The sequence below is a fragment of the Pelodiscus sinensis genome, unplaced genomic scaffold (assembly GCF_049634645.1).
Source record: "Pelodiscus sinensis isolate JC-2024 unplaced genomic scaffold, ASM4963464v1 ctg67, whole genome shotgun sequence".
NCBI lineage: Eukaryota > Metazoa > Chordata > Testudines > Trionychidae > Pelodiscus > Pelodiscus sinensis.
Window position 1 is genome coordinate 243,846 of NW_027465935.1, and position 15,301 is coordinate 259,146.

The window sequence follows — 15,301 nt, forward strand, 5'->3', positions numbered from 1 at the left end:
AGGAATTGAAAGAGTTTGCTACGTGTTTTGAGCGATTGAAAGAGTTTGCTATTGTCGGGGAAGAAGAGGGAAGGAATTGAAAGAGTTTGCTACGTGTTTCGAGCGATTGAAAGAGTTTGCTATTGTCGGGGAGGAAGAGGGAAGGAATTGAAAGAGTTTGCTATGTGTTTCGAGCGATTGAAAGAGTTTGCTATTGTCGGGGAGGAAGAGGGAAGGAATTGAAAGAGTTTGCTATGTGTTTCGAGCGATTGAAAGAGTTTGCTATTGTCGGGGAGGAAGAGGGAAGGAATTGAAAGAGTTTGCTATGTGTTTCGAGCGATTGAAAGAGTTTGCTATTGTCGGGGAGGAAGAGGGAAGGAATTGAAAGAGTTTGCTACGTGTTTTGAGCGATTGAAAGAGTTTGCTATTGTCGGGGAGGAAGAGGGAAGGAATTGAAAGAGTTTGCTACGTGTTTTGAGCGATTGAAAGAGTTTGCTATGTGTTTCGAGCGATTGAAAGAGTTTGCTATTGTCGGGGAGGAAGAGGGAAGGAATTGAAAGAGTTTGCTACGTGTTTCGAGCGATTGAAAGAGTTTGCTATGTGTTTCGAGCGATTGAAAGAGTTTGCTATGTGTTTCGAGCGATTGAAAGAGTTTGCTATGTGTTTCGAGCGGAAGAAATGAGGCCGCATTTTGATATTTTAGCTCGTTTGTGTCATTGCTCATCAGCAAATATACATCTAACCCTTTTCAGCCTAATGTGGCGTTCTATCCGGAGGCATTGGGGTTGTGCCAAGTTTACTGTCTAAATGATTTGGTGAGCATGTGTGTCATGAGACGCGGGTTTTAGCCCAGGCCTGCAAGAGCTTAGCCCAGACCCCCCAAGGGACCAATCCTATTTGACTTATTTCTAAATGATCTACAGAAAGGGGTAAACAGTTAGATGGCAAAATTTGCAGATGATACCAAACTGCTCAAGATAGTTAAGACCAAAGCAGGTTGTGAAGAGCGCCAAAAAGATCTCATCAAACTGAGCAATAAGGCAATAAAATGGCAAATGAAAATTAATATTGATAAATGTAGAGCAGTGTTTCTTAAACTTTTTGAGACCATTGAACACCAAACAATAATATTTTTTATGCGGAACACCTATGAAAATTTTCTTAAAAAAACCAAAATTGTCGTCAGCCAAAAAAAGACAAAAACAAAGAAGTAACAAAAATATCTGCAAGTTGTTCACGGGCTCTGCAGAACGTAGTTTAAGAAACACCGATGTAGAGTAATGCACGTTGGAAAAAATAATCCCAACTATACGTACAATATGATGGGGACTAATTTGGCTACAGTTACTCGAGAGAGATCTTGGAGTCATTGTGGATCGTTCTCTGAAAACATGCACTCGGGCTGCAGGGGCCGTCAGAAAAACAAACCGAACGTGAGGAATCATTAAAAAAGGGATAGAGAATAAGACAGAACATATCTTATTGCCTCAGTATAAAACCATGGGACGCCCACATCTTGAATACTGTGTACAGATGTGGTCTCCTCACCTCAAAAAAGATATTTTGGCCTTGGAAAGGGTTCAGAAAAGGGCAACTAAAATGATTAGGGGTTTGAAACGGGTCCCATACAAAGAGAGATTAAAAAGATTTGGACCTTTCAGCTTAGAAAAGTGGAGACGAAGGGGGGATATGATAGAGGTCTGTAAAATCATGACTGGTGTAGAAAAAATGAATAAGAAAACATTATTTACGTATTCCCACAGTATAAGAACTAAGGGTCACCAAATGAAATGAATAAGCGGCTGGTTCAAAACACACGAAAGGGAGTTTTTCTTCACTCAGCACATAATCGACCTGTGGAACTCCCTGCCAGAGGATGTGGTGAAGAATAGGACTTTAACAGGGTTCAAAAAAGAGCCAGATAGATTCATGGAGGTCCATCAATGGCTATTAGCCAGGATGGGTAAGAAATGGTGTCCCTAGACTCTTTGTCAGAGGGTGGAGATGGATGGCAGGAGAGAGATGGCTTGATCATTCCCTGTTCGATTCACTCCCTCTGGGACACCTGGCATTGGCCACTGTCGGCAGACAGGGTATTAGGCTGGATGGACCTTTGGTCTTACCCAGTATGGCCGTTCAGAGAACGCCTGGCAGTTCTTATGAGAATGACAGACCTGATCTAGGCAACGTTGTCACACAGACTTGAAGAACCAGCCAGCGCCGCTCCCGATGTGAAATCCAACTCCTACGCTGGCTTCGGAGCCTGACACTCTCTCAGCTATTCACCTGAATTTCTTTCCGTTGCCTCGTGCTAATCAAAGAAAAGCTAAACTTCCCTCCCACCCCCTTGGATGGTCAATAATTTTTATTGCCCAGAGGTGGGCAATAATTTTTGACAGGGGGGCCACTCCAAGATTTTGGAAAGTGGTTAAAGACCGCACTCTTCCATGGTATTAATGGAGGAGGTGCGGGGTTAGGGATGGAGGTTGAGTCCAGAGGGGAGCTTGGAGTAAGGGACTGGGGTGCAGGAGAGGGATTGGAGTCTGGGAGGGAGTTTGGGTGAAGGAGGCAGTTGTGACCTCGGGCAGGGGACTGGTGTGCAGGAGTTTGAGATGGGACATAAGGTAGGAGGGGATTGAGATTGGGGTATCAGATCTGGGAGGAGGTGTGGGTACAAGAAGGGGATAGAGGGTTTGGATATGTTGATTGGGGGGGGGCAGAAGGTTCGGGCAGGGAGAGGCTGGGGGAGCAGAGGCAGGCTGTGGCCAGTAGACATACCAGCCTGCCTGTCTTCAGAGCTAAAAACATTGCCTGGCCATGTGCTTCAATGAAAAATTGAGCCGAGGAGAGGGGGCCTGGTTCTTCGTGGCTGCCTGTTATTCAAACAATCAGCTCCCATTGACTGGTTTCTGGCCAGAAACTGGCCAATGGGATGGTGCTGGGGGCAGGGCGGCTCCTGAGACATACCCGCTGCCCTCCAGTTGTGAAACAGAAAGGAAGCCCGCCAGCCGTGTTTCTGCACGATGTGCGGGGCAATCAGTGGAGCCTGCCTCTGTGGGCCAGATCCAGTGGCTTGGCGGGCCGGATGCAGCCCCTGGGCCGCATTTTGCCCAGGACTGTCTCTTGGCAACAGATCCATTCAGGAACTCTTGACCACTTCGGAGCCTTGCCGAGTGGACAAAAGGTCAGCGTACCTCCCGCCAAGACAATCTAAATGGCTTTTGTTCTGTATTGGAAATTGCTCTATGATGCCGTGCGGGGATTGACTTCCGCTGATCCGGGCCTTTTCCACCAGAGCAGATGGCAGGGGTTGGAGGGAAGGCTTTGGGGGCCGAGCCTTTCTTATCCCCATGGGCCGCAGAGGTGCAACGCACGTGGTAGAGAAACGCAGTTGCCCTCGGACAACTGTTCTTTTCTCTCGCTGGCCGTTCTAAGCGCAAGCTCAGAGCTGAGAGTTAAGCTGAGTTGTTGGGTTTTTTTGCTCATTGTCACAAATCATAGAGGTTCTTTAGCTTAGATGCACGCGCGATAGTCCTGTTGTCTGCTGGGTGTGTACAAATGAAAGTAACGGGAGCGTAGCAAACAGCACATTCAGTGGTGCCTCGGGAAGGAAGGAACGATTTCTCTTACGTGGCTAACGAGAACAGAACGTTTGTGACCTAAAGTAAGCGGGCATGACTCGGACTATTCGCCGGGAGCTGTTTCAGTGAGTACTGTTGTACATGATCTCCTGTCGGAGCAGAACGGCCCATGGTTGTCGTTTTTCCGTAACTCAGACATCTTGAAGGATTTGGGTCCGACTGCCACAGATATTATTTCAGAGATAGTCAGCCTGTGGAACTCCTTGCCTGAGGAGATTGTGAAGACTGCGACTATAACAGGGTTTAGAAGAGAACTAGATAAATTCATGGCAGTAAAGTCCATGAATGGCTATTAGCCAGGATGGGTAGGGTTGATGTCCCTAGCCTCTGTCACAGGGTGGAGATGGCAGGAGAGAAATCGCTTGATCGTTCCCTGTTCTGTTCACTCCCTCCGGGGCACCTGGCATTGGCCGCTGTCAGCAGATAGGTTACGGCGCTGGATGGACCTTTGGTCTGACCCAGTGTGGCCGTTCTTATATTCTGATCTTTGGTCTGCCACCAAGCATGGCTCTTTTTCAGCCCCAAAGAAAACATTATGAGACAAGTTATGTGTGTGTTACAATAAAGCTAGACAGGACGGACGCACAAACCTGTACCTGGCTTTCCCTGCCAGTCGTAAAAACATCTCACGTGCCACGCAGTGTTCCAAAGCCCCCGTAGAGCGTGAGCGCGGGCAGCTGGAGCGGGCATTGGGAGCCCGTGTTTCCTAACGGTCGTCTTTCTCCTTGCGTTCTGAAGGTCCCCTTCCCTGAGCTTCATGGCGAGAGCACGGAGTATGTGGGACGCGCCGAGGATGCCGTTATTGCACTTTCTAATTATCGACTGCACATCAAGTTCAAGGAATCCGTGGTGAACGTAAGTGTCACGCGTCCGACTCCCGCAGTGCGCGGAATGGAGCTGGGATTGTTCCCTCTGCTTACGCGTTCGAACCCTTCCACTCCCTGTGTCTGCTCGTCTAGTTAGCTACTTGTGGCGGGAGCTGTCCGCTGCCCTGTATTTGCATATTGCCTTGGACAGGGAGCACCGTTCGTGGTTGGTGGTTACGCATCGTCATAATAACCGTGAGCAAGGCGACGGGTCCATCATGGAGATCCTCATAACTCAGTCTCCTCTGGCATGGCTTGAGCCCCTTCTCTGGGTAGCCGACTTCCGTATCGATGCGTTACTGTGTCTGTTTCTGCGATTGGTGGTTCATTACCTGCCTCCCGCCCTTGACTTTTAATCCAATAAAATTGTAGCTGTAACCAGGATTAATCTAATCGAAACTATTATAAAAGGAGAGGGGTCTGTCACGCCGTCTGTCAGCGAACATTTGGGAATGCACTGGAAGATGTGAGGCATGTCTAGAAAAACCCAGAACGAGGAAGAACACGCCAGAACTTTCTAGAAGTTTGTTGACAAACGTTCCGACACGGCAGGCCGTTGTCCCGCCCCTTTCAGCAAGCCAGGGCAGCTGCGGCGCCAAGGGGTGCTTCTTCCACACGGGTCGATGTGGACCCTCTGCCGGCCGGGTGGGTGAGGCGGGAGCAGGGCCATGGGAGATTGGCACTGCCGCCGGGTGGGCGGGCGGCTGCGAAGCCATAGCCCTGGCAAAGGGCATTGAGCTGGGAGCGAACGCAAGGCCCTGGTTCGTCACTAGGAGCTACGTCCCCCTGGCCTGGGCCTGGAAACTCCCCTCAGCGTCAAAGCCACCCCGGCTTGCTGGAAAGACCCGTCGTGTCGGGGAGGGCGGAACGGGGGCCTAGCAATTTTGACAGCTGCAAAATTGGAACTCGGAATTAGGGCTACAGTGAAAATTGTCTTTAGGTCACCTGCAGGGGATAAAGCGGGTGAGGACAGTGACAGAGGGCAAATTGATATTCAGGTACTAAACCAGGGGTGGGCGAAAGCACCTCAGCTTTGATCCAGCCCGCGAGGCAGTTCCAGGCCCCGCCCACTCGCGCCAAGCCACCGCCGGCAACACGAGAGCCCTTGAAATAGAAAACAGCGGAAGGGGCCGTGCCTCTAGGCAAGGCGCAGGGAAGACGCGAGCCCCTAAAATGGAAGCCATTAGAAGGGTTCGTGCCCCTCCCCCGCTCCGAGGCAATGCGCTAGGGGGCGGGGCCTGGAATTGCCTCGTGAGCCCTAGGTGAGGGGGCCTGCTGAGGCTGTTACCCTCCCCTGTTCCCCGATCATTTTGGATAATGTGGTATGCAGTTAATTATTATTAAAATGCCATTACTTGGTTGTGTAAAAAACATAGAGGTGTCTTTTCACACCACGTGGCCCGCCCCCTCCGTCTGAGGTCCCGCCCTCTCTGCCCAAGGCCCCGCCCCTCCGCCCGAGGCCCCGCCCCTTTCACCTGCGGCCACGTCTGAAATTTGTGAAATGATCTGTCCGTCTCCTTCAAAAACGATTGTCCGCCTCCGTACTAAACTAAGACGCCCAATTCTCAGTTTCTCCGGCTCTCAGAGGTGGGAGGCGCAAGCTACTTTTCCAGTCCTGTTGACGAGCCTGACTTTTTAGGGACCCGTTTTTGAAACCCGTATGGGACGTGGCCAGGTTCTGACCATAGGAAATGAAATGTACTCTGTTTTTTCTGGGGCCAAAATGGAGGGGGAATGCCGGCAGCGGTGTGTGTGCTGAAGAATGCCTTCCCTTTTCATTTCCAAGTTCCTTTGCGTGCTGCCTCCGTCCTTTCATCTCTCTCGTCTCGCTAACTCTGGACAATGTCTTGGCCGACGGCCACTACCACACAAACACAGAACAAAACCAAGCCGACGCAGCCTGTGTCTGTCTCTGCGCCCGTCAGTCAGCCGAGAAACAGAAACAGCACGTCCCGAACGTTCAGGAAGCAAGGGCTGGTGATTAGGCGGGGCAGACTTAGAGCCATCGATGCATTGTTGTGAGATTAGTGGTAGAAATGTAGCCAGGTTAGTCTGGTGCAGATGACAAAAAAGACAGGACTGTGTAGCACTTTAAAGACTAACAAGATGGCTTAATAGGTCTGGCCCACGAAAGCTCATCTCCTATTAAACCATCTTGTTAGTCTTTAAAGTGCTCCACAGTCCTGTTTTTTGTTGTGAGATTGTGAGTGGAGTAGGTTAGCGAGGCGATTGAATTGTGATGGTTGTTTGTCAATGAGAAACGTGGCGCTTTATGGATCGATTTGTAAAAAAATCCAACATCTAGGGTTGCCAGATGGTTTCAGAAAAAATCCCGGGAAAAAATGGACTGAGAGTTAAGCACAAAAAAAAAAAAAAAGTGCGTGGCCCCTTTAAGAAACACATTGAGAAACGTGGCGCTTTATGGATTGATTTGTAAAAAAATCCAACATCTAGGGTTGCCAGATGGTTTCAGAAAAAAAATCCCCGGGGAAAAATGGACCGAGAGTTAAGCACAAAAAAAAAAAAAAAGTGCGTGGCCCCTTTAAGACACGCATTGAGAAACGTGGCGCTTTATGGATTGATTTGTAAAAAATCCAACATTTAGGGTTGCCGGATGGTTTCAGAAAAAATCCCGGGAAAAAATGGACCGAGAGTTAAGCGCGCAAAAAAAAAAAAAAAGGGCGTGGCCCCTTTAAGAAACACATTGAGAAACGTGGCGCTTTATGGATTGATTTGTAAAAAATCCAACATTTAGGGTTGCCGGATGGTTTCAGAAAAAATCCCGGGAAAAAATGGATCCCGAGAGTTAAGCGCCCCCAAAAAAAAAAAAAAGCGCGTGGCCCCTTTAAGAAACACATTGTGAGGCTTTTTAGCCCTAACCGGTGGCCATCTGCCATCTTGCCTCCCTGCGCCAGGCCGGACAGCTCCCCAGTAAGCACTAGGGGTTGCCTGGGATTTTCACCTCCTGGCCAGGAAAAAATCAGAAAATACCAGATGTTTTAGGTGTCCGGTATTTTCGGAATTATTTTACCGGAGAAGAGGCGAAAATACCAGACTGTCCGGGTCAATGCCGGACACCTGGCAACCCTGCCGACATCCGATTTAAAGAACGAAGCGTGGATTTTTATCCACCCGGCTAGAATGAAGCCGGAGGCTCTTCCTTTGGAAGGGGGAGGTCTTTTCAGTGACAAAAAAAGACGATTTGCCGAGAAAAGTGAAGGACACAGCTGGAGCTGGGAACGCTGGCTTGCCAGGCTGGCCCCAAGGCGGGTGGGTGATCAGCACCAGCTCCGCAAATCGCATTGGCCAGGAACCAGAGCCAATAGGAGCGGAGGGGACGGCTTTGGGCGCAGACCCACCTGGCCACGCCTCCACCGAGGGACTGGGTATGGCTGCGGCATCCAGGTCAGGAGCAGTGGAGAACCAGGGCAGAGTGGGTTGACGGGGAGCAGCATCTGCCTTCACCCCAAACCTCCTTCCTTCTGCTCTCTGACTGCCTCTCACCCCAAACCTTCTCCTGCACCTCACCTCCCTGTACCATCCCCATCCCAGAGCCCCCCACCGCTGTCTCCCACCCCAGCCTGAAGCCTCCTCCCGGGGCCCGAGCCCTCGTTAGGGGGTCAGGAAACATGCCATCTATATGCCCAAATGATTCATCTCAGATTTAACTTCCCCCTTTTGTAAAAAACAGGACTTGCTTGTTCAAGATCTGGCTACCTACAGCAAAGGACTTTTTGTAACGTGGAGGGCTACTCATTTTGTACGCTCTCTTTTAATTTTGAGCGGGAAACTGCCCCCTTGCCGCCCCAGTCCGACCTGTGACAAGCATCTCTCTTCTGTTCAGGTGTGGAAGATGCAGGTCTTCATCCGTCCTGCAGGAGATAAGAAAGAGGCTAGGCGAAACGAAGAGCTGCAGGTGGATGTTGGCAGGTGTAAAAAGACCCCCCCAGCTCAGTATGCATCAGGGGGTGTGGCTGCCCTGTAGCGCCAACTGCTGGCCAAGTGTGGTTCTGCAGCACTCTCTGTTTCCCCTTTACTCAGCCCCTCAATAGTTCTACAGAGGATTGTCTCCAGTCAACACCCGTTTGCGGGGTCAGGTGTATTAACACAAAATAAACCCGTGAAATGAGGAGTAACGGTAGTTCGAACTAGGAAGCCTAGTCCGAACTACCTAGTTCATGCCCCGTGTAGCCGCGCTGCACGGGGTTCGAACCAGCGGGGTTTTAAAAATGGCGGCTCCCCGCTTATGCAAATGAAGCCCGGGAAATTCAAATCCCGGGCTTCATTTGCAAGTGCGGTATGCCTACATTACCCTCCTAGTTCGAACTAGCGGGGTAGTGTAGACATACCCTCAGAGTCTTTTTCAAATTCCTTTCTTTCGCCTTAGTTTGAAGCTGGGCACAAGTCCCCCACCATCTTGAGGGACAATCTTCCCAGCACTTAGTACCCATTGTTTGACTCTGGGACGTCTTCTCCCCAGGCCACCTTCCCCAGTTATATCTCCCCCACAACTCACCGATGGGGCCCATCAGCCATATGACTTTCCTTCTCCATACATGAGAAGATGAGAATAGCGATAGAGATGTCGTCGTGTTAGTCTGGTGTAGCTGAAACAAAAGACAGGACTATGCTGCACTTTAAAGATGAACAAGATGGTTTATTAGGGGATGAGCTTTCGTGAGCCAGACCCACTTCCACAGATCAAATTGTGGAAAAAAATTGGCACAACCGTATATACCAAAGGGATACAATCAAAGAAAATGAATACATATAAAATTGATGAATCAGGCGATGAGAGACGCTTATCACAGATGGGCTGAGACCCATCGTCTGTGTTGCCACCGCCTTGTGACTCAGACATTCCAACGTGAGTAACATTCTCCGAAGTGAGATGTTGGTAGATTGAGTGAGAGAACGCCCGTCCCGCCTCACTGAAAAGAAATACCTATAGAAGAAGGATCTCTTAGCAAAAAGCCAGCTAGATTCATGCAGTGTGCACGGACTTTTGCAAGGAGCAACCGTGCGGAGGAGATAGGATCCAGTCAAAAAAGCGCCCCACTCCACCCGGTCTTTTGCCTTTTATCTGATTCTTGTTTTTTTGTTTGTTTACAATTCCATAGACTGTCTGTCAATCTGATGCGTGCGAAATCTCAGTAAGTAGCACAGCGCTTCTAGATCCCTCGCTGCCCTTGTGCTTTGAGCAGGAAATAACGGAGAAGAGGGCTGGATGCATGAGTCCTTTCACGGCAGAAACGGGTCGATCAGCTTAGCCGTGGTGTTTAAAGGGTGCGGGGGAAGGCCCCGTAGACCATCCATCAGCTGACGAAACTAGGGGTACGTCTAGACCACAGGCTTTTGTCGACAGAGGCTTTGTCGACATACTGTCGACAAAGCTTCTGTCGACAAAGAGCGTCTAGACGACATCCAGTTCTGTCGACAAAGCAAGCCGCTTTCTCGACATAACAGTGTGGACGCAAAGGACAGTGTAGATGCAATAATGCCTTCTATCGACAGAACTCTGTCGACAAAAGGCGTTATTCCTCGTAGAATGAGGTTGACATACGTCGACAAAACTGCTGAGTTTTGTCAACGTTATGTCGACATAACTCAAAGGCAGTGTGGACGCAGGTATAGTTTTGTCGACAAAAGTCCACTGTTGTCGACAAAACCCGGTAGTCTAGACACCCCCCAAAACTACTGAGTTTTGTCAACGTTATGTCGACATAACTCAAAGGCAGTGTGGACGCAGGTATAGTTTTGTCGACAAAAGTCCACTGTTGTCGACAAAACCCGGTAGTCTAGACACACCCTAAGTGTTAACTTCTATTCCTCCAAGGGGTCATTAGTAAATTCAACAGTGGCAATTTGACTGCACATCAAAACTTGAGTTCTCGGGTTAAATCCTCATTATTGAGTTTTCTTAAGGAAAGGCTGGAGCTTTGGCAGCCGGGAACGGTTTCTTTGTAGGCATTTTTTCCTTTCGCTGGTTTGTCGTCGTAGGGGAATGAATATTTTACTCGTCTTGAGAAATCCCAGACTTGAATTGAACCCTTGCAAATAGCTTTCTTTTCTAGACTAGGCTGAGGAGATGGCTACCACAAAGGAAACTTTAGGAAAGATGAATTGGAGAGTCCAGAGGAGAACAACAAAACGAATACAAGATTTAGATATCCTGCCTTAGGAGGAAAGATTAAAAAACAAAACCCTGCACGTTTAATCGGGAGAAAAGAAACCAAAACGGGGCTGTTGAAAAGAGGCTCGCGATCAATTTTTCTCCATGTCCACTAGCCGTAGGACAAGAAGTTATAGGCCTACTCTCCAGCAAAGAGAGATTTCGGTTAGAAGTTAACCACTTTCTAATTGTGACGGTAGTTAACTCCCGGAATACACTGCCAAGGGAGATTTTGGAATCCCTATCCCAAGAGGGTTGTAAGCCCAAATTGCACGTTTACTAGGTCCTCCCCTGGCACAGGAGCCTGGACTTGATGGCATATTAACATCTCTCTCGGTTTACCGATTACAGTTTGATGATTCTAAGTAGTAATACTGGCTAAGTGAGAGCCGTGAAGTAGTTTTAATTATCACATGAGTTTCAGGGTGGTCCTTCCCTCACCTCTACCTTTACTTGAAAGTTGAGTCCGTTGCTGTTTTCAGATTCCTCCCGTTCCCTCCCAGTATTGGTGTACGTAAGACCTAGGGGTCAACAAATGAAATGAAGAGGCAGCAGGCTTCAAACAAACCCAAGGAAGTTTTTCTTCACTCAGCCCACAACCAACTTGTGGAACTCCTTGCCACAGGATGTGGTAAAGGCTAGGACTTGAACAGGGTTCAAAAAAGAGCTAGATAGATTCGTTGAGGTTAGGTCCATCAATGTCTATTGGGTAGGATGGGGGAATTTGTATTCCCCTCACATAGCTCCTATGTTGCCACGTCAGGAATTAAAAACCTTTAGTTCATGTTGCTAATGTTTTCTGGCGTTCTAAAACGTTGGCAGCGTTTGAAAGGGGGGTCATTACTTTCAGGAGAGAGGGGAGAGACTGAAATGGTGCAGTACCTCCATACTTTGCCCTTGTTGACCGTGGATAACGATGCATGGGTGCTTCTGGAAAAACTTGCTTCCCTGCCGCCGTATTTTGGTTGTTCCTGTTGGATGATGTGCTGCCTACAAATATAACATCGCTCTTTGACGAGTATCTAACTGCCCTGAAGGAGTTTGATTTGTGGAGTGCTTCAGCATGCAAAAAAGGCTTGTGTGAAGGGAAGAGACTTTCTGGGGATGAAGGAGGAGAATAAGACAGAAAATATCTCATTGCCTCTACCTAAAACCGTGGGGCGCCCACATCTTGAATACTGTGTACAGATGTGGCCGCCTTATCTCAAAAAACTCTCTTAGCGTTGGAAAAGGTTCAGAAAATGATTTGGGGTTTGGAACAGGTCCCGTACGAAGAGAGATTAAAAAGACTTGGGCTTTTGAATTTAGAAAAGAGGAGACTAATAGGGGATAGGATAGAGGTCTGTAAAATCATGAGTGGTGTGGAAAAAGTGAAGAAGGAAAAGTGATTGACTTATTCCCCCAATAGAAGAACTAGGAGTCACCCAATGAAATTCATAGGCAGCAGGTTTAAATCAAACAAAAAGTTGTTCTTCGCTCATTGCACAGTCAACCTGTGGAACTCCTCGCCAGAGGATGCGGAGAAGACTAGGACTTGAACAGGGTTAAAAAAAGAGCTAGATAGATTCATGGTGTTGAGGTCCATCAATGGATATTAACCAGGACAGGTAGGAATGGTATAAAACATAGTGCAGGTTTGCAGTGTTTTCCAAAGAATTAGAACCGAGGCTGTCTGAGCAGAAAGGGAGGGCTCTGAGTTCGAATGAAGCAGGGTTTTCTCATAAAATAGCCCCACCTCTTCATGTATTGCTCGCCATAATCCTCCCTTGCTAACTATAGTCCATGGGAGAGCGATCGGAAGAGATTTATTATTTTAGAAGCAAATACGGGAGCAATGTAAATGGTGTATCTGGGTACGGTACCTTTTAGAGTTCCCTCATGATGCCGTCTGAATGCCTTGCAATTTTTTGTGTATTTATTTCACAACTGGGTTGCCGAGTCACTGAGATAAAGTGACTTTCCCAAGGGTCACACAGGAAGTCTGTGGCAGGGCAGGGCATCTCCTGAGACCCAGACTAGCACCATACATTTATTTCCTATCCCTTAGTTTTTGCCATGAGGTAAACTGTGGTCTCAGCTAGTACTACGTCGTCCTAGATCATAGGTTCCCAAACTGGGGGGGGGGGCGTGCCCAGAAATTTCAGGGGGGGGAGCAAGGCGACCCAGCCCCTCCCATTAATCCCCCTCCCAAGAAAGAGCACAGTCCATCCAGTAAAAAAATTCAGAAAATACCATGCGAACTCTCAGGTATTTTCTGTTTTTTCTGGCTTGGGTGTCTGCCGTAACACATGCAGCTCAGGCAGGGGGAGGATGGAGCATCCCAGGCAGACTTCAAGATGGCCACCTTAAAAGGGCAATGCCTGCTCTGCTTTTCTGCTGGAGTACTGGCATCTTTTTTTTTTAACAGTGGTCCCAGGAATTAAAGGGGCCATGCCTGTCTTTTTTTTTTTTTTTTTTTTTTGGCTCATCAAGTTTTGCTTCTATTTTTGGGGAGGGAGAAGGGGTGTGATGCCAACAAGTTTGGGAACCACTGTCCTAGCTGGATTCTCAGCTGCGAATCAACGGAGCAAGGCGCAATCTCACATACAGCTATACCCCGCATGTGAACTATTGATTTAGTTCGATTTACAGCTGGTGTTCTCCAACAGGCTGTTATAGAGCATGCTGAGAAACTGCAGTGCCAGTGCATTTTGGACTAAGGCCGTTTAATCTTTTTCAATTCCAGGTTCCGTTGCAGCTTATAGAAAGCGTTGAATGCCGAGACATATTTCAGCTTCATTTGACTTGCAAAGACTGCAAAGTGATCAGGTAGGTGTAGGCTACTTTGCAGGAGGGGAAAGGTTGCTTCCTTTAGGAAAATACGACATCGAAGCAAGGTAATCTTGCACGTCTTCAGCTTACGGCTGGCTGCACCATACTGGGGGAAATATTCCCCCTTTTATACACGCACTTTCTTCAAAAGATTCCTTCTGTGCTTTGAACATTTTCGGAAAGAAGATAGCAGATTAGGCCTCAGCTGGAGTGTTGTGTCCAGTTCTGAGCACCGCCTTTCAAGAAAGAGGTGGAAAAACTGGAGACGGTCCAGAGAAGAGCAACACAATTGATGAACGGACTAGAAAACATGAGCTAGGAGGGAAGGCTGAAAGAATTGGGCTTGTTTCGTTTGGAAACGAGAAAACGGAGGGGGACAGGATAGCAGCTTTCAAAGGTGTTACAAGGAGGGAAGACTGAAAGAATTGGGCTTGTTTCGTTTGGAAACGAGAAAACGGAGGGGGACAGGATAGCAGCTTTCAAAGGTGTTACAAGAAGGGAAGACTGAAAGAATTGGGCTTGTTTCGTTTGGAAACGAGAAAACGGAGGGGGACAGGATAGCAGCTTTCAAAAGGAGGGAAGACTGAAAGAATTGGGCTTGTTTCGTTTGGAAACGAGAAAACGGAGGGGGACAGGATAGCAGCTTTCAAAGGTGTTACAAGGAGGGAAGACTGAAAGAATTGGGCTTGTTTCGTTTGGAAACGAGAAAACGGAGGGGGACAGGATAGCAGCTTTCAAAGGTGTTACAAGAAGGGAAGACTGAAAGAATTGGGCTTGTTTCGTTTGGAAACGAGAAAACGGAGGGGGACAGGATAGCAGCTTTCAAAGGTGTTACAAGAAGGGAAGACTGAAAGAATTGGGCTTGTTTCGTTTGGAAACGAGAAAACGGAGGGGGACAGGATAGCAGCTTTCAAAAGGTGTTACAAGAAGGGAAGACTGAAAGAATTGGGCTTGTTTCGTTTGGAAACGAGAAAACGGAGGGGGACAGGATAGCAGCTTTCAAAGGTGTTACAAGGAGGGAAGACTGAAAGAATTGGGCTTGTTTCGTTTGGAAACGAGAAAACGGAGGGGGACAGGATAGCAGCTTTCAAAAGGTGTTACAAGGAGGGAAGACTGAAAGAATTGGGCTTGTTTCGTTTGGAAACGAGAAAACGGAGGGGGACAGGATAGCAGCTTTCAAAAGGTACTACAAGGAGAGAGAAAAATTGTTCTCTGTGGCCTCTGAGGACAGGACAAGAAGCAATGGGCTTGAACTGCAGCAAGGGAGGTTTAGGTTGGACATTAGGAAAAACTTCCTACCTGTCCGGGTGGTGAAACACTGGAATAATATCCAAACTGGATCTCTCCCACCGCAACTTGAGCCCGTTGCTCCTTGTTCTGCATCCGTCACTACCGAGAACAGATCCTCTTTGGAACTTCCCTTCAGGAAGTTGAAGGCTGCTATCAAATCCCCCCTCACTCTTCGCTTCTGCAGACTAAACAAACCCAGCCTCTCCTCGTAGGTCATGCACTCCAGCCCCCTAATTATTTTGGTCGCCCTCTGCTGGACCCGATGCGTCCACATCCTTTCTGTAATAGACGACCCAGAACCGGACACAGTACTCTAGGTGTGGCCTCAGAAGAGCCGAATAAATGGGAATAATCACTTCTCTGGATCTGCTGGCAATGCTTCTCCTAATGCACCCTAATCTGCCATTCGCCTTCTTGGCTACAAGGGCGCCCTGTTGATTCATCTCCAGCTTCTCACCCACTGTAACCCCAGGTCCTTTTCTGCAGAACTGCTACTTAGCCAGTCGGTCCCCAGCCTGTAACAATTCTTGGGATTCTTCCGT

The 15,301-nt window shown here is 48.3% G+C and overlaps 1 protein-coding gene across 13 annotated transcripts in view; it reads left to right on the plus strand.

Moving 5' to 3' along the window:
* Positions 1-15,301, plus strand: part of MTMR3 (myotubularin related protein 3) — a 101,061-nt gene that overhangs the window by 39,932 nt on the left and 45,828 nt on the right. For 8 of the 13 annotated variants that reach the window (XM_075917016.1, XM_075917017.1, XM_075917015.1 and 5 more), the window contains 3 exons: positions 4,359-4,475; positions 9,607-9,639; positions 13,384-13,466. In XM_075917016.1, coding sequence (XP_075773131.1) covers positions 4,359-4,475; positions 9,607-9,639; positions 13,384-13,466 — 233 coding nt within the window. The remainder of the gene's footprint in view (positions 1-4,358; positions 4,476-9,606; positions 9,640-13,383; positions 13,467-15,301) is intronic. The other 5 variants (XM_075917019.1, XM_075917021.1, XM_075917027.1 and 2 more) reach the window with 1 other exon arrangement.